Here is a 26,549-nt window from a genome sequence, read left to right as displayed (position 1 = left end):
GAGCCGCAAATAATTATTCTCAGTCTTAGAAAACTAATGGAATTTACCATACTGAGTTTTAAACTTGCTTGGGAACTTTGATCCATTTTCTCCTTCTGCTTTCTCCCTCTTGGGCTGGAAATGTTCATCCTATACCTGTCCCACCACTGTCTTTTAGAAGCAGATAACTTGTTTCCCAGGTTTCACAGGTGTACAGATGGAAAGAAATTTTGCTCTAGGATGGACCATATCCAGAGTCTTACCCACACTGGATTTAGATGATTTAAAGATAATATTTGGGACTTTTTGAGTTGAATATATTCAGAGGAGATTGGACTTCGAGTTGATGCTGGATGAATTAAGACTTCTGGGGATATTGGGATAGGTGAATATAGTTTTGAAGTTAGAAGGACATGAATTGTGGAAGGTGCAAACAGTATACTGTTATGGGTTGAATTGTGTCCCTCCAAAAGTATGTTGAAGTCCTAATCTCTCATACCAAACAATGTGATCTTAATTGAAAACAGGGTCATTGCAGGTGTAATCTAGTTAAGATGAGACAATACTGAATTAGGGTGAACCCTAATTCAAACTAACTGGTAATCTTTTAGGAAGAGAAGAAGAGACACAGATGGAAACAGAGATTGGAATTTTGCTGCCAGAAACCAAGGAATGCCTGGGCTGCCAGAAGCTGCAAACAAGGATCCTCCTTTAGGGGTTTGAGGGAGCATGGCTTCCCTCACTTTGATTTTGGACTTCTAACCTCCAGAATTGTAAGAGAATACATTTCTGTTATTTTAAATAACTGAGTTTGTGGTACTTTATGATGGCAGCCCTAGAAATCCAGTACAGTCCACTGTAGTGAACACTGTTTTTCATTGGCCTTCCAGCATTCATCCCTCTTCACGTTCTCATAACTGTATCCGATCCTCCTACCCTACTCTCATTCCGTGTGTTTTACAGAATTTACTCTACAAATGGCTCCCAAACTATGTGACCTACACATTTTCCATTTCTCTGGCCTCAGCAATTGCTTCAGGGATGAATATGTAGCCCAATCCTATGGGGAAGATGGAAGGCTGGAGCTGCTGCATCTTTGCTGCTACCAGGAGAGAATAATCTGCCTGAGAATAGAAATAACAAAAATGGAGCAGAACCAAGGGATCTCTGAGAGAAGACTCATAATCTATAAGACAGTCAATCATATGTAAATTTGGCCCTATTGTTAGAATTTTTAGTCACCCAGGATAATAAATTCCCTTTTGCTTACACCATTTTTGACTACATTGTGTAATGTTTTCAAGAGATTTATATGTTATATCTGCCAATTATATTCTTGAATCAAAATTGTGCTTCCAAATCTTCTAGAAAATTTTCCTAATTTCTGATTTGATTCATAACATAAAAAATTCACTTTTGATTCTAAAAATAAAATTTAATTTATTATGTATCCAGTGCAGTTTATCATATATGCATTCTTTTGTAATTATTGAAATTGTTTTAAAACTGTAGAGTCAACATATTCATTTTCCACAAGCTTTAAGCATAAAAGCCATATTATTCACATTCTATATGTATTTTACCTGTCAGCAGCACAATTTTCATACATTCAAACAATTAGATTTTTTACAATTTTTTAGTAACCTAAACTTAGGTTACTAAAATACAATTTTAAAATTTCTCCTATAAGTGGAAGTATATATTGATTGAGAAAGAAAAAACAAAGCAAAGAATCCCCTCATGGATTTGGATATACTAATATTTTGTCTTTCTTTCCTGATGGTCTATTTCATAATTTCACAAGGCATGATCTAGAAATGGATTTAGAAATTCTATAAGGTCATTATTTTGAATACACAGATTCTCTGTTGATCATACATATTATTAAAATTTTTTAGCCTTTTTTTGTTTTAGGCAGAATTATCCTAGATTATCATAATTTTTACTATTTTATACATATCAACAGTTTATCTGAGTGTTTAGATATGCATTATTAATAATTGTAACTCATTATAAAATTTTTTTTATAATTATATATATATCTTAGTGTTGTCATTAAAACTTCAGTTTTGACTAGGCATTTCTACATTTATGCTAAGTTTAGGTTACTAAAATAGAGATAATATTTAAAAACATCAAATAATTACCTCAACAATATACCCAAAGTCTTCTTTACTGTATTGACAAATACCCTCTTCTTTATGTGTATATAATGTATTGTATATGTTTACATCTTTTTACACATCACTTTAAATAGCTATCTTTTGTGTATAAGACATATAGAGGTATATGCATATATTTACAAGCAAAAAGTAATTAAGAACAAAAATTATTTACTGAGTACGGACACAGTATATGTAGCTTTTTAAAAAGCTACAGCCAGTTAACAGTATCTAAACCTTTCTTTTGTTAGCAATACTGTCTGACAAAACTATCTTCTCCCTATGGAACAATACCCTAGGTACACCATATCTACTTCTGGTGGATGTTGCAGCTAGTCCTTCAGGGGCACATAATTATTGTTAACTTTAAGCAGAGATTTCCTAAGAAATGACTTAAAAATTAGATAAGAAACCAATAAAGGAGAAAGATGGCCACCACTACTAAGAAATCATATACACACTTGTATATTAATGTTCAAATGTGCTGCATTTATGGCAGAACTTCCTCCAGTGCCTGAATAGCTGCTCTATTCAGCCTGCTGCTATGACAACTATCCAGGGGCAAGTGTCAGGTTAGCTCTCTGCATCTGTGTCTTGGTATAATTGCTTTGTCAAAACTAATAGCTGCCTTCTTTTTCTCAGAACAGTGAAAGGCAACAGTAGCCAAAGAACTAAATGCTGAGACATTCTTTATCTACTCCACTGCCTACACCTTGGTTCTAGTCATATTGTACTTGTGATTTCCCCTATTTGGTGCTAAAACTGTGTTTACTATGCTGTTGGACAATATTTTAAATTACAGCATTAATCCTAGTGAGTACCCTTCTATGGGGCCACCATTCTCAGGCACCAGCATTCCTATTGTGTGGTGGGCTTCTCACTCAAAGGCTCTTCCTCTCCCTAAAAGTAAACATTTTGTGATGCTACAAGAGAAGTTACATATGGATATTTATTAAGTGCCTCCAGTATGTAAATATACATATTTAGGACTCAATGTGATAAAAAGGCAATGCTGTTTTATTCCTACAGAGTGATATAAAATTGTCTATTCAAACAATTGTTGAGTGCAAAAGACATCTGGAGGCCATTACAATGTTAGTGGGGAAATATAATTAATTACTAAACTATGTAGTGCTGATAGTTGTTGCTACATAGAGAAATAAAAAAGGGACTTAATTTTGTGGACTAATATTTGATCTAGGGAGTTCTTGAAGCAGGTGCACTTTGAGATGGGTCTACAAATAAACATAGGAGTGAAATTAGAACTGAGAAACTGCCTGAATAAAGACACACTGGTGGAAAGAGCTAGGACAGCTGCTACACAGTCAACATGTCTCAATCCCCCCAAGTATCATTTATACAGAAAGAAAACAGGAGAAACATGGAGGAAACACATTTCTTACTTGTGTAAATTTCAGTCATAATAATAGTGATAATGTATACCTGAGATTTTGAAAAAATTAAACAAGAAACTGTATGTTAATGCAAATTTAAAATACACAATAACACATAGATAGTATGATTATATTGGTGTGCTCCCCATACATGTCCTGATTTATTTTACAAATATGGTGAAAATAATACTTTGATAACTGAATAGTGAAGAACTTGGAATTTAAATGTGGGTCTGGTTGTTTGAAATAGTTTCAACAAATTTTGTAACTAGAATATAAGCTATCAAATAAATGGTAGTTCACAAAATTAATTTAATGTAAAGACCCATGGAAAGAATCTTGTATTTTAAAAAACTAGCTCAAATGTAGGATTCTGTATAAAGGCTTAAAGAAACCCATTGTTAATTGGACAGTTCCCTAGAAAGAAAATTTTCCTCACATATACAGAGACTTCGAAAAATCTTGACAGATTCATTGGACTTCTCAAATTTGCTGATAGGCAATAATTAATGATAGAAAAATGCAATTGAATTAAACTAATGCGACTTTCTGAGTTCTGCCACCAAAGTAGTATTCAAATTCTTGCATGCTATGAATATATGATGACACTGAGTTGAAATTTATGAAGCATTCTGATTTTCATTATTCAGAACATTACCCTGAAATCCAAAGGAAGCTAAATATTTTGCACTGTGTTGGTCTTTTTTCTTCTTTTAAAGGGGAAATTCTGTTTCTATTAACATATGAAAAATGCTTGGAAAAAAAGGAAGGAAGGAAAGAAGAAAGGAAGGAAAATCTATGCTGAGAGAAATAACTTCTCCAGGCCTGTTTGTTTATAAAATAAATTTGTTGAACCTAGTGGCCTGTAAAGTTCCCTGTAGCTATAACTTTTTAAATGAGTCTAATATGTCCTGTAATAAATAATTTTATAATTTGAATAATTTGAAAATAAAGTCTCATCTGTTGAAAAGTTGTATATTAGCAATTCTCGAGTATAGCAACTTTGTGTACATGCCTACATATGTATTTAAGACATCTCACTACTTTCAATTCTCTACTATATTTGTTATTTAAAGGTCTAAATCAAAGGGCACTATTTTCCTCTGCCTTCTTAGATTTCATCTGAAAACAATCTCTCCCATGCTACATATGTAGCAAAGATAAAGAAATAACCAACAAGAAAGACATTGATTGGTAAAGTAAAAATCTTTACTTTAGTTGCTGGGTTTTTAGATGGAAATCATAATGCCTTTAAATGCTCTTTTTTTTTTTTTTTTTTTTTTTTTTTGAGATAGAGTCTCACTCTGTTGCCAGGCTAGAGTGCAGTGGTGTGATCTCAGCTCCCTGCAGCCTTGGTCTCCAGGGTTCAAGCGATTCTTCTACCTCAGCCTCCCAGGTACCTGGGACTATTACAGGTGCATGCCACCACGCATGGATAATTTTTTGTGTTTTTAGTAGAGAAAGAGTTTCATCATGTTGGCCAGGATGGTCTCAATCTCTGACCCTGTGATCCACCCACCTCAGCCCCCCAAGGTGCTGGGATTACAGGTGTGAACCACCATGCCTGGCCAAGATTTTCTTCCTCTAGAAACTTTTCATTCACATTGAGCTATAGCATTTCATTACTTAAGTTTATAGTTACAGCTATAATCTTTTTATGTACTTTGGCTCTCTGGCCTTTTTCTAGAAGTTAGAACCATGAGTTTTATTAAATGTCACTTACATTTTCATAGAGGAGTTGGAAACAGGAGGCTAACCACAAACACGATTAAAAAAGTGATTGATCCTGCCGTGTTCTGGGAGTTGCCTGAGTGCCAGAATGTACTATTCTGTTTTCTTAAGAAACAAAACCAAGAAAATCTACAATCAGGACCTGGATTGCAACTAGAGAAGTGGTTTGATCTTGGATTTAACTGTATCATCTAAAATGCTATTTTGATGGTGTATTAAAGGCAAAACATTAAAAGAAACTTAGAAATAAATGTGACTTGGGTTTTGGTCCACATTTTTCTCCTGATGAAGGTTAACGTCAGGACTCTTAGAAAATAGCTTTGCATAAGCTCCTAAAACAATGAGAGGGTGTCCTCCTTTCTCCTTGTATCTCATTACAGGGTGTAAATAAGAACAAGTACAGCTTGTCCTGCAGTCATCTAAGAGTCAGTGGACTGTTGACCACTCCCCAAAATTTAAAAATATATTATTGACAAATGAAAAGGACACTCATACCACAGCAAAAATTGAGTTTCTTCCTGAGGGTAAAAGTTTGAGAAATGTATAAGAATTTATCTATTTCAGGAAAGTTGATCTTTTGTCATGAAATGAAGATACATTGATTATATTTTGGAAATATTTTAACTAAAAATACAAATTAAAAAAAGTAAAATAATTATTAATCAGGGTTAATCTCCAGCTTTTTAGAAATACCAGTGATACAGAAACACTAATTCACTAAAGTGCAAAGTAACTGAGGTAACAAGTGTGTGTTCCTTGAGGCCACAAGACTCACTATATGGACCACACGAGTCATGCCACACATATGACACATTACTTCCTTTAGGAAGCATAGCCTGATTTCCCAAGCTACTATATTATCTAACTCCATAATGAATTTGTGACTCTAGTTCAGTTTCTCTAATACACATACATTGTTGTTTCACAGTAACTAATGGGTTTTAAAGTGAATAGATTGAGGAGAAAGGACAGGGCAGGGGAATGAACAAATTATAAGAAATAAATTATAAAAATGAATGCATGTGGCATAAACCAAATATTCAAGTCTTCATTTATCTACTAAACCTAAAAATAATTGGTTTTAAAACAACATTAACAAAGATGTCTTCATGGAGAGCCCAGTAAACGATACGTTTCCCTGTCTTTGGCACCAAAAGTGTATCAACATTTTAGGTTAAATTTATCTGTCTTAATTCAAAACACCTACTTGTATCCTGCTGATTGTTTCCTTGAAATTAACAACATCCGAAACCAAAGATGTATCTCAAATACTTAAAAAAGCCCATTTTGCATATAAATGTGGGAGAATGCTCAGTGAAGCCAGAAAACCAAATAGTAAAGTAGAATGAGTAATGGAAAGAAAAACATCAGAAATTGTGACTCATTTCCAACTTCTTGAAGAAACCAGAGGTCACTCAGAAGAAATAAAATTTCTCAGCTTCAGATTCTCCATCCATGACAGAGGAAAGTCATCTATATGTCTCACAGTACTATTGAGGGACCAATACAATGACATTTATACTTCACTACTCAGATACATATGGATATATCATTACATAAATATGTGCACTAAGGAACAATTTTAAACAGAAGTACTCTTATTCTCAATTTTTTTAAAAAATGCGTTGGTTGATGTAAACAATATCTGTTTATGGAGACACCATAAAAAGCAGTCTTTATAATGGGAAGAATAGAAATCTTGGTATGTACTTATATAAGCTAAGATTAAAGCAGTACATTAAACTCAAATTCTTAATTAGCCGAGCTAATGTGGCATGGAAGAATAGACATTCCCAAATCACTCATGTTTAGCTTAGAAATACCCTTAACCATAAGATTATTCTGTAGCAGTTAATATTTATAATTGCCTTTTGGCATATGCTCAGATTTAACTACCATTGCATTTAAATAGAAAACCTGAAATGAGAGGTGGATTGGAAAGGGACTCCCACATCTTTCCCACTGTCTCATCTACACCCTATTATCTGTTTGCTTCTGAAACTTCCCCTAAATTGGGCATAGTCTTCTCCTTTACCACTCCTCTCTAGTATGTACTTACAGTCAACACAACTTCACAGGGCATAGAAGACCCCTGAACAATCCAGTCTAAACCTTCATGCCCAATCCTCTCTTCCTTCATTTCTTCACGAGAATCTCAAGTTTCCCCCACAGGAAACTGCTGCTTTTGATACTCAAGAGCCTCTCTCATTTGGAAACACCCTATGTGTCTGGAATACCATCCTCTAGCTTTTCTGTCAATAACTTCATTTATCAAAAGGTCTGCTTTAACAGTGCCTCCTCTAGGAAGCCCTCCTGGATTCCTCGGGCAGAGTTAGCAATGCTTCTACATTGCTCTCACAGCAATCTGATTACAGACTTATAATTTCATTTACTATGCTAATTTAATTTATCTTTAATAGAATGTGAGTTGATAGAGAAAAGCCATTATGTCTTATTCATATCCAGTATACAAACACCTGCTCAGTGGTGATGTTGTCAGAATTAAGAATATAATACTACAAAGCACTAGGTAAATACAAGTAAATCTGTCACTTAGTAAAAATTCTCAGTAAATTTTATTCTTCCTCACTTGTTTTGTAGCTTCTTTACCAAGTAAAATATCTGCCATATGACGACTGCTTTATATTTGCCAAATAAACAAACTATTTTAGGACCTATTTAGAAGTATTTTTATCCTATTAATCATATTCCTTGTGGATACAGATATATTAAATACTTAAGAAAATACCTAGAGCAGTTCAAAAACCATGGAAAATTTAAAAGTTTCTAACTTCTGTCATTAAAAACTTATCTTTAAGGACTCAAATGAGAATTAATTCATATTTAAAATCCAGCCACATTGGTAAGCTAATGCTGAAAGAATACAAATTAGTAAGGCAATTATTTTGCTTAGATATACCAACAGAATTCAGGTCAAATATTCTTTCCTGTAGAGCAAGTACAAAATTCCAGCAAAATTATTTTAACCATGTTTCTCAAATATGATATAATGTGCACAATGAGCTCACGCTTTTAAATTAGAATGGTTAAAGTCCATTATAGATATTTAATAGTGATATCTATCTGTAAAACATTTTAATTTAATATATATAGTTGACTTGCCTTTGTTTTTATGTTTATGAAATTTCTGTGTTTACAAAAATACAATGGAACTTACATTATTTCCATATCTTAGTTATATAACCATTCCCAGAGTCTGTTCTGGTCTAAAGGTAAGATGGTAAGTTTTCAATAGCAGTAATTTGTGTAATCAAATTTCTCTGTATTGATTTTTTCTTTCTTTCTTCTTTTTTTTTTTTTTTTTTTTTTGAGATGGAGTCTCACTCTGTCACCCAGGCTGGATGATCTTGGCTCACTGCAACCTCCGCTTCCTGGGTTCAAGCCATTCTGCCTCAGCCTCCCGAGTAGCTGGGACTACAAGCATGCCACCACGTCTGGCTAATTTTTTGTACTTTTAGTAGAGATGGGGTTTCACCATGTTAGCCAGGATGGTTTTGAGCTCTAGACCTTGTGACCCGCCACCTCGGCCTCCCAAAGTGCTGGGATTACAGGTGTAAGCCACTGTGCCCGGATGCACTGTATCGATTTTCTAATTTGTTCACCACTTTGTGATCATGAATTTAAGGTCATATTTTGATATCCACTTTTGTTAGCTGTTTTCCATATAGGGAAAAAGCCATGTTCTTTTGGAAGATTACACCTTACTAAACAGTACTGGGGACTTTAGAGACCATGTGAATAGATAGATGGTTGAGTGTAAACCCATCACTGAAACCAAAGAGCAACTAAGCACACATTCTCCAATGTTGAGTAAACAAAAAGTATATTTATAGGTGATTAAAACTGACAAAAGCACACATTTTTTAAGACTCTCAGCCCCAATATTTTTGTGCCTTCTATTTTCAGCAAAATATTGGATTTTGTGGTATCCCTGTTGTGAATATGAAACAGAAACTTAATTTATGATCGCATTTGAAATTAAAACAGATTGTAAATGTATATCAGGAGACATGTAAAATAATTGAATGAAAAATATAAAATGGAATTGTCCTTCAAGAATTAAACAGGAATTAGAAATCATATGTAACTCAGTTTTTTAGTGGGGCATGGTGATATTGCCATTGATACTTAATTGCCTTATCCTTGCTAATATTTCCCTTAAACCAAAGCACCATATTAAGCAATTTTTATCTTATCCCACATCATTTTTTACTTCTAGGCTCTGGCAAATTAAAAAAAAAAAGGAAAGAAAGGAAGGATGGAGGAAAAATTTGACATAACGAGTGCTTCTCAAAGTCAGTGCTACCACCCTCTTGGGAACATTGGGGAACTCTATAGCAGGTGCTACTGACATTAAGTAGGGAGGGCGGGATGGAGACAGGTTTACTAGAAGCCCTGACATGTTCTTGGCAGTCTCATGTGACCAAGAATTGTATCTGTTTCCTTGGGAATTTTTTAAAGTCCTGGCTGAGCACAGTGGTTCACGCCTGTCATTCTAGTATTTTGGGAGACCAAAGTTGGAGAATCACTTGAGACCAGGAGTTTGAGACCAACCTGGGCAACACAGCAAGACCCTGTCTCTAAATTTTTTTTTAATTGGCCAGGTGTAATGATGTGTAAGTTACTTGGGCATCTGATTCAGGCGAACTGCTTGTGCCCAAGAGTATGAGGGTACAGTGAGCTATGATCATGCCATTGTACTCCAGCCTGGGTGACAGAGCAAGAATCTGTCTCTTAATAAAATAAAAAGTAAAAGTAATAAAAATGAAAGTTTTGCTAGATATCTTTTTAGAATTATTTGAGCCTAAAGTTTGGAATAAATACAAGTTTTTAAATATCAGAACAGATATTTTAAAACTGCTTTTAAATATATATTGAATTATTTAAGGAATACCACTACTATACAAATCAATAAAATATTATTCTATGTTTTGTTTAGAACTTTACCACCAGTTCTAACCATTTGGAAAGTTTATTTCACTGATTACTGTGAGTTGTCATCACTGATTACTGTGAATTGTCACAGCATACACGTGTCAGAGGACATTTTAGCTGTTGTTGATTTGCTGTATAGGTGCAAATAGTACCTGATGATTTTATTATCTCTTCTAGTATCATAGTATCCCCATATTTCCACATTGAAATACATATTATTTTATTATATACTACTTTGCTATAATGTATTATTTACAGTAATTCTAGGATATCATGTATATATATATACACATACATATGTTTTTTAATTGCAGCCATATATAACTTGTATTAATTATAAATTGCACTGCAGATCTTAAGGTGGGGCATTTCAAGGTAATTCTTGTAAAAAATAATGCCATGATTTTTAGGATTAGGAACTACTGGTTTTGAGTCAAAGATTCCTTAAAATTAAGACAAGCTTTTAATAGGCATATATATATAAAATAAACTAAAATCCTTCTTTTATAGGAATAAAATAGAAATTAAGAACACGCTGCTTGTTTATTAGAACCTTTACAAGAGATAATAGTAATTATGAGAGAAAATAGTAACACAGTAAATAGTCATAACATTAATTGAAATGAAAGACTACAATGTCATACTATTTTGCTTTTTACAAAATAAAGTTTTGCTTAGAAAAAATATTAGAAGGAATTGTATTATAAACTGAGGTGGTAGAATTACTGGCAAAATTTCTTTTTTATGTATTTCTTTGTTTCCCAATTATCAAAAAAAAAAGCCTACATGATTAAGAAGATTTTTCAAGTGAAAATATTTTTATAGTATGATTTTAAAATTATGAGGATTAGATCAAAATGGGGCACCATCCTGAGCAATTCTGTGACCTGGGGAAATTTACTCAACTTTTCTAAGCTCCAATTTCTCTACTCTTAAAATTATGACAATTATAAAAGAAAGGCTTGCAAAACACTTTACATAGTGCCACATCCATAAATGTTTCTGCTGTGCTGTTACGGACAGTAAAGCGGATGTTAAGACCCATTAGAATGAAATGACTTCTAAAATACGTTTTATCTTAAGTAGTTTTAAAGTATACATGTTACATAGAAGATAGAACATAGTCTAAGAACTACCCCTGATGGTCCAGGCATACCTCAAAGATACTGCAAGTTCAGTTCTAGACCACTGCAATAGAACAAATATTTCATTCAAGCAAGTAACATGAACTTTTTGTTTTTCCACTACATATAAAATTTGTTTAACCTATATTGTAACCTATAAGTGTGCAATATTATTTGTCTAAAACAAAACCAATGTGCTTAACTTAAACAATAATAACATAAAAACTTTATTACTTAAAAATGTTAACAATCATCTGAGTCTTCGTGAATCATAATCTTTTTGCTGGTGGAGGGTCTTGATATTGGTGACTGTTGAATGATTAAGGTGGTGGTTGTTGAAAGCTAGTGTGACCGGGAAAATCTCTTAAATAAAGACAAAAATGAGGGCTTGCCACACTGACAGATGCTCTTTATCATGAAATATTTCTCTAAAGTACACAATACTGTTTGGTATTATTTTGCCCATAGTAGAGCTTCTTTCAAAATGGGAGTCAATCCCTGATGCTGTTTAATCATCTTAGTTTATATGATATTTTTAAAGCTTTGTTTTTATTCGACAAAATTCACAGCATTTTGACCAGAAGTAGATTCTAGCTCAAGAAACCACTTTTATGCTCATCTATAAAAAGCAACTTTTCAACCACTGAAGATTTATCATGAGATTGCAGCAATTCAGTCACATCCTCAGGCTCTACTTCAAATTCTACTTCTCTTGCTATCTACAGCATCTAAAGTTACCTCCTCTAGTAAAGTCTTGAACCCCTCAAAGTCACCCATGAGGGTTGGAATCAACTTCTTCCAAACTCCTGTTCATTTTGCTATTTTGACCTCCTCACATGAATCATGAATATTCTTAATGGCATCTAGAATAGTGATTTCTTTTTAAAAACTTTTCAATTTACCTTTTCCTAATCCATCAGAGGAATCACTAGTGATGGCAACTATAGCCTTGGGAAACATGTTTCTGAAATATAAGACCTGAAAATCATGATTACTCTCTGACCCATGGGTTGTTAAATGGATATTGGTTAGCAGGCATAAAAACAACATTAATCTCCTTGCACATCTCCATCAGAGCTCTTGGGTGACTAAGTGCATTGTTAATGAGCAGCAATATTTTGAAAAGAATTTTTTTTTCTGAGAAGTAGGCCTCAACAGTGAGCTTAAAATATTCAGTCAATCATGCTGTAAACAGATGTGCCATTGTCCAGACTTTGTTGTTTCATTTACAGAACACAGGCAGAATAGATTTAGTGAAATTCTTAAGGACCCTAGGATTTTCAGAATAATAAATGAAAACAGACTTTAATGTAAAGTCATCAGCTGCAGTAGCCTCTAGCAAAAGAGCAGCCTGCCCTTTGAAGCGTAAAGCCAGGCATTAAGTTCTTCCCTCTAGCTATAAAATACTAGGTGGCATCCTTTTTGAAGAGAAAACAATTTCATCTACATTATAAACCTTTATTTTTTTTAGTGTAGTCATTTTCTTCAATTACCTTAGCTAGATCTTCTGGACAACTTCCTACCTTTTCTGCTTCAGCACTTGCTGCTTCCCCTTCCATGCTTAGGTTCTGGCAATGGCCACTTTTTTAAATCTCATGAACCAATCTCTGCTATAATAGCTTCTGACTTTTCTCCTGCAGTTTCTTCACCTCTCTTACCCTTCAAAGAGTTGAAGAGAGTTAGAGTCTTGCTCTGGATTAGGTTTTGGAATGTAGCTAGTTCGATCTTCTATAAGACTATGAAAACTTTCTCCATTCTTTTCAGCAATAAGACTGCTTTGCTTTCTTATCATTCTTGTGTTCACTGGAGTGGCACTTCTTTTTTTTGGGTACAGGGTCTCACTCTGTTGCCCAGGCTAGAGGCAGTGGCACAATCATGGCTCACTGAAGCCTCAACCTCCTGAGCTAAAGCAATCCTCTCACCTCAGCTTCTCAAGTAGCTGGAACTGAAGATGCACTGAACCATGCCTTGCTAATCTTAAAAACATTTTTTTTTTTTTTTTTGGAGAGATGGGGGTCTCACTATGTTGGCCAGGCTGTTCTGGAACTTCTCAAGCAATCCTCCCACCTTGGCCTCCCAAACTGCTGGGATTACATGTGTGAGCCACCATACCCAGCTGAATAACATTTTAATATTCTTCAAGAACTTGTCCTTTGCACTCACAACTTGGCTAACTATATTTTGCAAGAGGTGGAACTTTAGGCCCATCTTGGCTTTTCAACGTACCTTCCTCACTACATTGAATCATTTCTAGCTTTTGATTTAAAGTCAGATATATAAGACTCTTTTTTTCACTTTAATACTTAGAAGCCATTATAGGGTTATTAATTGGCCTAATTTCAAAATTATTGTGTTTCAGGGAATCAGAAAGCCTGAAGAGAGGGAGAGACAGGAGGATGGCTGGTCAGTGATGTGGTCAAAATACACACATTTATTAAGTTCTTTGTCTTAACTGGATGTGGTTCATGGTACCCCAAAACAACTACTATAGCAACATTAAAGATTACTGATCATAGATCACTATAGCAGATATAATAATGATTAAAAATTTTGAAATATTTTGAGAGTTACCAAAATGTGACATAGAGACAAAACAAAGTGAAATTCAATGAAATGAGGAATGCCTGTACTTCATTTTTTCTATATAGTTTATATTCTCCTATGAATGAAAGTGTCATGTTGAAGCACATTAAGAAACTCAACAATACAAGGTTTTCCCCCCTAAGATATGTTCAAGAAAGAAAAATGCCAGGAGTAAAGCAAAAAGCTGAGAATGTGGACTGGCAGGCCATAGAAATAAGTTTCAAGCCAAATCTTATTAACGTCACAATGTCTAAATTTAAGAATAAAGTCCTATTAAAAGATGTTGCCTTCACTTAGGTATTAAAGTTTATAAATGTTATCCAAAGGACATAAAACTATACAATGAAATGTGAAAGAAAAGCTACTTCTCAAAAACTATGTATTAATCATGGTGTGTTAGATAGTTTTCAAAAAAAAGTCTGTAATAAAATTGCCCTCATGCTTATGTGGCTACATTTTCAACCTTTGCACCTGCCATTACTTTTCTTTTAATAATATTCCAATTCATTAGTACCCAAACAGAAAAAGGAAAAATCATGAAGAGATAAATGACAGAGAATTCACCACTACTAAGGGAAAAAACAGTAGCAAGGAATTATAAAGTTACCAAATATTTTTAGGTCCTGAGCCATTCAGTTAATGCTGGTTTATTAGCAGTTATTTTTTTATTTATTTATTTTTTTGGTAACTTAGTGATGTGTAAGTTTTCAGTACTTTATTTTTCTTCTTCCTGATCTTGTATTACATCACAGGTAAGTAACATGCCATTTCCCCCTTTCCTTCACTATGTTCTTTTCAATAGAGTCAAAGGTGTCACATCATAGTCAACCATTGATTTCCCATGTGTCCCAGCTGCTACAAAAACTGTCACTCAGCATTCCTGCTTTGTCCTTCTAGGGCAGTAACTGCTGGGCTCCTGCTGGGGAAGTCCTTAACCGGTGGTTTTAAGTAATCTCTTCTATAGAACTACAAACTAATTTAACTAAAAACACTAAGAGCAGAAAACATAACAAGGAAGCCCTCATGTTATCCAGAAACTTTTCACATTAATCAGTCATCAAGCCTGTTAAAATGTATGTCATCCCTCAAAACCAGCAAAAATCATACACTGATAGGAGATAAATCACCAACAAATAGCTGGTTCTAATCCCTCTTACTTCTTGCCTCTGTCTTTGTCTTCAAATGAAATGTAAACAATAACTATAAGATCTTTTGGTTTTTAAGGAAAAAGAAATAATTACTAAATAAAGACACAGAGAAAAGAACCCAGAAAATTTGAGCTATGTCATAGAACTCTAAATGTAAAGTCTGGCTGCCCCTCTGCATTATCAAAGTAAAGAAGCATTTCCTAGATAATATAAAAAATACAGATTTTATGTTAAATAAAGAAAAATGCTACATATATGTCAAACTGCATTGGGAATGGACTTCTGCAGAATTTGATTTCTGATGAAGCAGCAGGCTCCTGTCCTTGCCACTGGCTTGCTTCAGGGCTGAGGCTGCATAATAATAAGCTTCCTCTGGATTTTGGTACAAAATGGACATATGGAATAAAGTATTTAACACATTCATACCACCTTCCATGTTTATAACTCAGAGCTTCATAAAATCCAATTAATTAATCGAGTTTCATAAACTCTGGAAGACGTACATAATTACGTCTCCATATGTGGCTAACCACTGGCAGCAAGTGGTCGGATGAGAGGCTTAATGGAAAGCCAATTTTGAGTGTTCCTGTTTTGCACTTTTGTGCATCTACAGAAAATTGAGGGCACAATGAAGAATCTCTGAGTCACTGGAAAATTCTAAGAATTTTGAGGTGGGTTAAGAATGTACACAGGAAGGGTGATCTCCTTGCCAACATGCAAAAGAACTCTGGCTCTCTCTAGTTGGGGAAAGGTGGTTTTGATTCAATTGATAGAGGGATCCCTACCAACTCCATGCTTTGGTAGGAAGTAGAATCACTTGGTAGAAGTCTCTGTGTGGCATAGCTGAAGAATTCTATAGAATTTATAGTAAGAAAAAACAGTTTACATACTTTTGAGATACTAATTATAAACACTAAACTAGTGTTTACAGTGTATAAACAGTTCTCCAGATGAAGTGAAGCACATGGGGACATTTGTAACCCTTTTTAGGCTGATATCCAGAAATCTAGATTGCTAGTTATGGTAAAGTACAAGATCTTTGTAAATAAAGTAAATCATTTTCCAGAAGAAAACTACACTGCCAAAACCTTGTAAACAGAGGCACAAATAATACAAGTTCTAAATGTTTGTTCTAGGCTATGGGTTTTTCCTCCATGAAGATAATACATGAAAATGCATTACAGGATTGTGGAAAGATCTCAGGCATCACTTTTATCTAATATAAACTCACTTTCTGGCTTTCTTGTGCAGCTGGTGACCTTGCACAAATTATCTCACTTCTCTGGGCCTCGGTTCCCTTACATGTAAATCAGAATAATAATACCTTTCCTCATGGGGTTGTTGAGAATGGTAAATGAAACTGTAGCTAGAAACTGTCCAATAGGTTTTTAGTAAATCTTAGAGTTTAAATTTAAAAAATGATTTCTTCATTATTCCCCACAAGTCCAAAGCCCTTTGAACCCTTTTGGATTTGAAAATAATATTTTTCTATGTGGAGATAATATTGAGTATCCTCCATTCCTAGGTAACAGAGGCTTGCAATAAATATATGAGGGCATATAAAAAGGAGACAATAGGGCCAAGGACCATTGGTCCTCATTCATTATAGTCTCTACTCCTGGAGCAAGAGTAGGAAGTCTCATTTTTAATTATTTCTAGAAGTTTTTCTTCAGTGGGTAGAAAGTCTATGAAGTAAAGTTGATCTCAAGTAAAGGCCTTCAAAAACAATGTTGAATCTCTGACAGTAGGAAAGTGTGTTAGTAAATAGCAGATCTTTAGTACCAGGGTGAGATTTGAGATACTGAAGCAAATGACAAATAATATATCTTTAACAATACATAAACTTATGAAATACATAGTGTTTTTATATGCATTGACTTACTAACTCCTCACAATAGCTCTATGAATCTGATATCTGAATCTCCCATTTTACAAAATAGGTCAACAGTAGTTAAGTGACTAGATCAAATATCAGTTGATGAACAGCTTTGGAGAATATTATAGAGTGACATTATAGATAGTATATTACATGAATAAGTCATTTAATTCTTATAACAACTATGCATATGATTAAAGCTATATAGGTTATTCTAGAATGTAAAGTAGGTAGGATATATGGCTAGATAACAAGCAGGAGAACCCTTCAGTCTCAGAATTCTACAATTCCAATATCTAGAACTAGCATCTGTTCTCAAATGGACTTTGACTTTGAAACTCCAATATCTGAGGTAGTAGTAGTAATGCTTCTTTCTAGTTAACTGATGCCAATGCAATGACAAAACAGCTAGGCATCAAGGTCTTTTCTAGACTGAATTTATTGATGCTTACTAAGCACCAGGTAAAATACTAAGTACATAACATGAATCTGTCATTTAAGGTTCTTATAACGACTCCATAGGTTGAGTACTGTTACTACTGCTGTCTTTCATATGGAGAAACCAAAGCACACAGAACTGGAATAGCTTGCTGAAGTTTGCACAATTAGAAAAGGTAGCGATGAAATTCAAACCCAGTTCCAGAATGTGCTCCTCTAATCACAACGCCAGATGGTATTATATATAGTGCTATAACTCATTGTATAAAATATATTTTATAAATATAACAATGATAAAACTCTCAACAGAGGGGCACACACATGTGAATCGACACTGGTGGCATGATTAACAAATTCTAAATTGACATTTTCACATAGTTTTATCTGAAACTAATACTGTATTTTTTCATTTAACTGAAGGCTTCATCTTTTGCAGCATTTAGAATTATTAGCACATGACATTTTAATAATAAACACATCAAATCAAAGTTGACGTCATTCTAAAACATGTTAAAGTATTCTAAGCCTAGAATGAAAAAACTTTTTTTGCTTTTTTCTTTGAAGTCCACTGGCTTACAGCGGAAACAAAACTGGAATAACTTAATTTAGTCTTGACTCACCTCATCCTCAATTAGCAATATAAAGCATATGATTCACTTGTTGTAAAAATAATTTACAAATGAAAATGTGTCAAAATTTTATGCAGACTACTTAGTATATCATGTGATAATTTAGATTTTTACTATGGATAATTAAGAAAGGAAGTAGATAGAAAAAAGAGAAAAACATTTTTGGGATATGAAGGAGAAATAGAAATATACAGATAACCCAAGGGAAGGACTGAGGGAAATACCAGTGAGCAAAGTACAAAAAATGTAAACATCTACACTACAAAGACACCCTTAGAAAGAGATACTATAGCATGGCATGCAATTGGCATAAAATAAAATGATTAATAATGACAGAGTAAGCCTAAGACATGGATTTTTATTATGTATATCCTCATTTTGTGACTTTCAAGCCTTTCATAGTTGGGTTGTACTGTCACCACCCCCGGCATCAGGTATTGGCATGTGATAATAGACCAGAGGAAATTAAAGAGAGGTTGGTTCATTTTCATTCAAAATGAATGTGATCAGGTCACCCTCATAAGTGATGAGGTAAATTACAAAGGTGTTGGAAATGATCAGTTAGAAGCTCTTAATAACTAATTGGCCTTGAAATTGGATACTAAACAGAATTATTACTTGTTAGTTTTGCAAATGTTCATTTTCACCACAGAAATATTTTGTAATTTGACCTTCACTGAGCACATGAATACACATTTTCAAGGTTAAATTCATATCATAAAGACACAAAAACTATATCTCTGTGTACTTTAAACCCATTCAAGAGCTTTCACTCTTCCACATACATCAAAATGAGCTGCATTTGCTATAGCTGGTGTTCACCAGACTTCTAGATGCCTCAGTACCTGCTGTCTCTCCAGACGCATCCTCTTGGCGGCATTTCTACTCTCACTCTCACAAGCTGAAGCCAAGATACTCTCTGCAACTGCTGAAGTAAGGTGGGAAGGAATAGGTCGAGACTAAAAGAAAAAAAGAGAAAAATATGAAAAAATTATTAACAGTATCATTAACGGGCTAGTGCTATTCTCAGAAGAGCTCTCAGGATCATCAACACGTGCAGGAGTATCCATTTATTTCAACTGAACTTATTTCAATAGAAAGAGGAAATGGAAATTGTAAAGATGAAAAATGAAAGCTAGTTAGAGGTTAAAGCTATCATTGCTAAACAGATCCATCATTCATTCCCATAGATCCATTTTCACAAGTATCTAGCCTGGGCCATGAAGCTGGAGTTTGAACAGGCAGTGGTAAAATTGCTGACTGGATTTTGCAAATAAAACAAGGTCTTTAATTCTATTATAACATATGACATGCGCAAAAAAACAAAACAAAAACAAGTGACAGGACTGAAACAGAGTTAAACAAAACCTAACAGACACTCAGACCATGTCAAACGATCTTAATATGAAATATTATGAATATTTACACTCTACACTGTGACCCAATTGATGTGAGTAAAATGCTTTTAAATATAAATAACTAAAAACTAGAAAGTCCTAAATAATTTTGATATATTAAAGGTTTAATTCTGTTTTTTTTTTTTTTTTTTTTTTTTTTCCCCGAGACGGAGTTTCGCTCTTGTTACCCTGGCTAGAGTGCAGTGGCGCGATCTCGGCTCACCGCAACCTCCGCCTCCCAGGTTCAAGCAATTCTCCTGCCTCAGCCTCCCGAGTAGCTGGGACGACAGGTGTGCGCCACCATGCCCAGCTAACTTTTGTATTTTTAATAGAGACGGGGTTTCACCATGTTGACCAGCATGGTCTCGATCTCTTGACCTCGTGATCCACCCGCCTCGGCCTCCCAAAGTGCTGGGATTATAGGCGTGAGCCACCGCGCCCGGTCTAAAGGTTTAATTCTTTAGATGTGAGACATGTTTGCCTATATGTATATGCATGTTTTGTTTTACTTATAAAATACGAGTAATATTAATTTAATAGGTATGTGTTGAAATCCATCTTCTATGTAGCCCACATAGAAAGTAATTAATTCTCCAACTAAACTCAAAATTAACTATAAATTGTTTGCAGCTCTCAGTATCATTTGTGATAATCATAACCAACATTAAGATTTTTATTCTTTTCTCCATAATTACAGGCAAAGTCATCCAAATGAAAGATGAAATACTTAATGATATAGAACAGTTTCTTAAATTAAGATAAGCAAATGATAGATAATAAAATGAAACCAAATGAGATAGTAAAATAATGTGAAATTATGAAATAAATGTATCTTTTGGGAATAGAGCATATATAGTATATGCCACCTTTGGGTTTTCAAAGCCTCAGTCTAAAATATGTGTGAATGCTATTTATTTGAAAACTGATCTAATCGAGACATTTTGAATTTTTTTCTAAACAAATTGAAACATGACTCATTTTACCAACTCTGGCATGTAAAATGTGTCTCAGCAAATCGAACATAGGGCTTACATCTCAAATAATACTCTAGATTCAGACCACATCCTTTTAACAGACGCTCACAGTTAAATTTGTATAGTGTAGACAGAGATCAGGCTCTGACTTTGGGTGAACTAGGAAGCAATTTCTGCAGCTGCCTTAGTAGGTTTCCTCACTACTCCCCCACTCAAGTATCCTCTGGAGGCAAAAAGTAGAAAAGGTATAGTAGGGTACATCCTCCTCTGCTAACCCCATGGGACATCTCAAATGATGGCTACATAACGTTGACAATAAAGCAGTAGAATATTTGTAATGTTATTTTTGCAACAGAGAAGAGAAGAGGTCCGTTGGTGGCAGGAAAAAAATGAAATATAAGCATTTTAAGAAGGAATTAGAAAGCCAGGACTGTGCATTTAGAACAGAAAAGAGGGTCAGATGAAGCAAGCCTAAAAGAAATCATCATAAAGATGTAAGCATAATTTCAAAACTCATATTGCTTCTTCATTTCATTCTCTCCTTCAATAGGTATAAATAAAATATTGTAGTCCAAAGCCAAATAAATTAAACTATAAAATCAGTCTGATTAAAAGATGATCACTGCCTGACTCAAAAATGTAATCCAAACTACATGGGAATTAGATACTCATTGATATCTTTCTTGATTAAGCTATTTTTTGAGGCAAAGGTGTATAGGAAAAATGAGAATAAGAACATTACATTATCAAAAAATAAAACAAATTATTTGATTGTAGTTAGCTTTATCCAAATAGGAGAGAGAGTTTATATTTTTATAAACTACATTATTAAATCATTTGTTTCCAGGGATAGAATTAAGAGAATCTAAATAAAATATCAACAACCTTCCTTTTCTTAATCTAATTATTGATAGCCACAAGGGATTCAGAGAGATGTATTACCTTGATTCTCCTCTCTTCTTTTTCAGATATCACCATTCAAAATTAGGAATATATAAAGCTATAGAATTTTGCTAAACAATTACATTGTATCAATAGGTACACAAGTAACTTAAATGCATAAAATTTTGTTTAATAGGGAGAACATAAGTAAAATATCCCTTCAACTAAAATTGTTTCATAGCATTTTCTTTCAAATTCTTTTTTATTTTTAAAAACAACTTTTATTACTCAACTTCTACTAAAGCAGTAACAGTTGTTATGCATAAACATTTATGTAATTTCCTTTTCAGAAAAGATGATGGGGAGAGTTGGATCTTCCCTAGATGTGTTATATTTGTCTTCTCAAAAACTAGAGTAATGTCCTGGCTAAGTAAACTTGATACATTTTAAGGTCATGTGATAACTTAATATTTAAAAATCAACTTCAAGATAAAGCGATCATGCATACTATCCTATTGAGTGGGAAAAATAAATAGAAGCAAAGATACTTGATTGAACACTGCCCACAGATAAACAATATAATTTTAAAAATAGATTTGTTCTGAGTTTATTGTAGGATCATAAGTTGACGACTCTCAATGGTCATAGAAGTCATCTAATATGTTTCTTCCCTCAACTTTGAAGAAACTGAAACCTAGGTAGATCAAGTAATTGCAAAAGGACAAATTGAACTAGATCTATAACTTAGGTTTCGTGTCTCCCAATTTTCAACTCTTTCCTAAATTCTGTTGTATACTTAGTACTTTTACATAATTTGTCATTAATAAAACAAAAAATTCTTTTAAAAAGCCTTATAAACAAACCATAGCTTTCAACTAAAAAATAAGCAGAACAAAGGTAGCCATTTACATGGATGTATTATAATCATCATAAACTCAAGCTCATTGGAGAAAAAGGCAGAATAAATCACAAAATCTGTATTACAGTCTAATATTTGAAATGTATTTTTTACAGAAATATGCTACATCTCAATAATGTTGAGTATGGAAATACAGTACCATCCTAAAATAATTTTTAGATAAATGTTAGCAATACCTAACTCTTATTGAGTGCTTAGGACATTCAGGTATTAATAGCAAAAGCTTAGATTTATTACCAAATTTAATCTAAACAATCTTTGAGAAAAGCACTTATATTACTCATTTTAGATAAAATGCGTCGACGTTCTGAGAGATTGTGTAACTTGCTCACAATTATGCAGCAATGTATGTGGAAATATCTGAATTCAAATCTAAGTCTGATGAGAAGTTGAGAGTTATGATCCCTAGTAAACTATATTCACATTTTATAACTAAAAGGCCCCAGTGAGTTTAAATAAATCTGTAATTCTTAAATACTATACATTCCTGTAAGGGAATTCAATCACAGCTAACTACACATTGCATTTAGCAAAGAATATATCAGGATCTCCCTAGCATCCTTCACTTAAAGTGGTTGATGTCCTTTAATATATTTTCCTATAAGTTCTATAAATTATGAAATTTACAATCTTCATTTATAGCACAAAGACAAGAATGTAACTTATCTAAATTATGCCACAAATCCTTAACTGATACAATCCGAGTTAATACGATTTTAATGTTAATACAGCCAGAAGTGTCAATAAATTACTATACATGAAACATAATCAAACTTAATTTCATGCCTAAAATGAGAATACAGGAGCCAGGTGGAGAAGTTCTTTCTCTCCTGTGAGATAATCATGCTAAAAATCCTTTTGCTTTTAATATTAATGAGCCAATAATAAATGCCAATGCTCCCCAATACACACAGGGCTCAAGTGTGCAGTATCTGGTTATAAGATATTAAAGATGAAAGTTTAAAAAAATTCCTATAATTTGGCTTCTATCCATTTAACAACTCAAAAATACTAACATTAAGATAGTGAGAAGAAAATTAATAAATTTTTCTCCTTATAAAAGTAATTATATTACAGAGAAATTTAAAACTAGTGTTTAGTATGTGCTCTGAGAATCATCTTCATCTGAACTCTCCTTTCCCTCATTACATTTGATAGTTGAGAGCTTATTCTAATGTTACCACAGTATAGTCTTTCTAAAACATAATTAGCAGAGTGTGTTAGAGGATATAGTCATAGATTTCACCAGGAATGAGTGTTGAAGATTCCCTCTTACATTTTTAAGAGTGGGCATAAAACACAGAGCTTCCATGTAATAATTAGAGATAAGAATATTTTGATGCAAAAACCAAATGCAATGAATTCAATAGATAATTTATGAAAAACAACACCTCCTCTGGTTGAAGATAGCTCAGCAAATATATATATATATATATAAACTATTTGATCTCTCTCTTTCAGAAGATTTAAAATAATAGTCTAAAATGGATATAATTATACAATTCACATGATCTATACCTGGGGAATATTTATTACCTATTTATTTCCCTGTATATAAGATAACAGTACCTACCCTCTCTAATTATCTCTTCATAATTAACTGACATTCTAACTGGGATCTGAGTTGATCTTTCTCCAGCATGGCTCTTATTGTAATAATTATCTTCGCTCAAATCAGTGGCAGTTGTGTCATTAAACAGATGGCTAAATCAACACATGGAGCCTTTGGAGTTTAAAGAGTCACATTTTAATTGGGGATTTAAGATGAAATTGCTGTTGCCACGATGTAAATGTGTCTTTTCTTATATATGCCAGTAAAACTTACCATCACACCAACCATTTCATTTTGTGTGGTCTTAAAACTAGAAATGAAATAAATTTAGAGTCCTCTTAACTTCAGCTGTACATTTAGGATGCCACAGAATTTTTACAATTATAAAAAAGGAAAAAGAAATTTAAGAATTTAAGGTTATGTTCATGGGTAAATGTGGTAATGCTCTCCAGACTCCACAGTTAAAGTAAAGCTTAATAAAGTATTAGATAAGGTCAGTTTGGGAGCAACTGTGACATCCACCCAAGGTTGTAAGTAGAATGAGCACTTTGAAGATAATTAAATGATTCAGTAGTCAGAGTTTACATAGTGTGCTGAATTAAGATTATTCCTCCCAATCTTGTTACTTTATAAAATACTTATTAAGAATTCTGTAATTTGAATGGTATGTACACACTATCTCCCCCAAGTGGCATATCTATACCTAAAGGCATGATAGTCGAGGTTATATACATAAAGTTTCATGTTCTATGGGATCCCTTCTATTAAGCAGGTGGTTTCACTCATATATCAGTGAAATAGAGATAGCTTGCAACTAAGTCATACTGAACTGAGTATTACTCTATAATCAGCTACTTACTATATGACCATTTTTGCAATTTAATCTGAGCCTCAGTCATCCCGCTAGTTATTATTATTTTTATTCTTATAAATGACAAAATTAAGGTTCAGTCAGAAAATTATAAATGGGAAAATAAGCTCCATATTATGAAGTCATTTTAGAAGTCCATGAGAAATGCACAGAGTCATTAGCATATTTAATAAGCACTTTTAATATAACAGGAACTGTGCCATGTTCAGAGATTTGAAGATAATCTCAATAGGGTCTCTGCCATCAAAGAGTTTACTGGACAAGTTAGTATAATGCCTAGCACACAGGTTATAATGCTCATGGAAGTGCATTATTAAAAGTGTGCTTAGTAAAGACAACCTTTTGTGAGCAATTCTGAAGCTCTAATATTGTATGAACTTAAAAGATTTTTCAAAAACTTGGGACAAACTCAGCTGGCAGAAAAAAACTGATAAATGAATACTTAAGGTTTTACTTTTTCCTAATTTCTGTGAATATTCATATGTTTTGCAGCAGAAATACTAATATATTTATATATGTGATGTTTTTCTAGGCCCCACTATGGGTGTTATGCAACAAACCTAATATGTACTCTATCATGTCCCCAAATTGTAAAGCTCTGAATTTGAAACCATAGATAATCCAAGATTTCAGATTAGGTGGTGAATGCAAACTAAAATAGTAGTTCAACTGTCCTTACTTCATTCCACATGGTTTTGATGGAAGAAATAAGGAAAGTTCCTTCCTCAATTAACCCTGGCCACCTGAGTTTGTCCGGGGCAATCATGGGAACTCAATACTTTTGTTTCCAGTGACTGATCCAAGAAGGTGGACATATAATTCAAATAGGGTCAAGCAAAGTTCTTTCTTGAGAACTGAGACCTGGAGTTAGAGGATTCCTCTTGGGTTGTGAGTTTCAAGTTTGGAGGCTTAGAACTGCTGACGGCAACATTTTCAAACAGGTAGCAAGAAGTGGTCTAAGACATAAATCAATACACAAGAGAAGCATAATTAAGAAAAAGGAGAGCAGCAAACCCCTGACATTGGAGCCCGTGGATCCACTATATGTGAATTCTTGAACTTTCTAGTTGTTTCAGAAAATTCTCTTGATTAATTTAAAAGGATTTGAAAGTGTGTTTTAATAGAAATAGGATATAAGCTGTTTAATCTTTGTCTAGGCTTTGATTAGAAATATTTCATTTATGAATTAATGGTCTATGTTTTGGCCTTAATTTTAGAATATTATTGGCCATTAATAATAATCTTTCACATGGGGAATTAATAAGTCTTCTAGTTGAAGACTTAGAAACACAATTTAGTTAATATCATCTGACAATGCCTCTGATCAAGACACAAGATCAACTCAATTATCAAAGAAATAACATGCTTTCATTTATAACTACATGATCATTTATTTTAAACACATAAAATACATTTTGTATATAAACTACAAAATACATCTTAATTCTGAAATTCGTGTTACATATACTTACAAGTATTGTACATTATGATATTTTCCTAATTATTTGTGAAACAAAGTATATACCAATTCCATTCATATAATTAATATCACTACCTATTCCCACTAATTGCTAAATATATTTAAATTTTGTTTAATGTATCAATTCTTGGCCTTTTGGCTAAGATCAAGCGTATTTTTTTAATGTTTTGAGAGGTTGAAAATAGTTAAAATTGAAAGTTATATAACTGTTTTCTTTAGTAAAAATTACTTGCTAACGATTTAAAATATATGAGGCCACATTTTCAGTTAAATTGTGTGAAACTCATATCACACAAAAAAATTATCTTATCTCTCAACTAACTTCTACCACAAAGAAGCACATTAGTAAATATCCATCCAGTCACTCAATCTTTCATTCAGCAATTTTAATTCAGTTGAATTGAACATGAATTGAGCAACTTTCTTGAGCAACTACTTGTATTATGTAAGACAT

At 33.5% G+C, this 26,549-nt stretch overlaps 1 protein-coding gene across 9 annotated transcripts in view; it reads right to left on the bottom strand.

Annotated features, from left to right (window-relative positions):
• Positions 1 to 26,549, bottom strand: part of NOL4 (nucleolar protein 4) — a 371,463-nt gene that overhangs the window by 59,609 nt on the left and 285,305 nt on the right. For all 9 annotated transcript variants that reach the window (XM_012447283.2, XM_064379303.1, XM_012447284.2 and 6 more), the window contains one exon: positions 18,866 to 18,979. In XM_012447283.2, coding sequence (XP_012302706.1) covers positions 18,866 to 18,979 — 114 coding nt within the window. The remainder of the gene's footprint in view (positions 1 to 18,865; positions 18,980 to 26,549) is intronic.

The sequence above is a fragment of the Aotus nancymaae genome, unplaced genomic scaffold, assembly GCF_030222135.1.
Source record: "Aotus nancymaae isolate 86718 unplaced genomic scaffold, 86718_ANA_hifiasm-v0.15.2.pri h1tg000020l, whole genome shotgun sequence".
Classification (NCBI taxonomy): domain Eukaryota; kingdom Metazoa; phylum Chordata; class Mammalia; order Primates; family Aotidae; genus Aotus; species Aotus nancymaae.
This window is presented reverse-complemented; position numbering and strand designations above follow the sequence as displayed.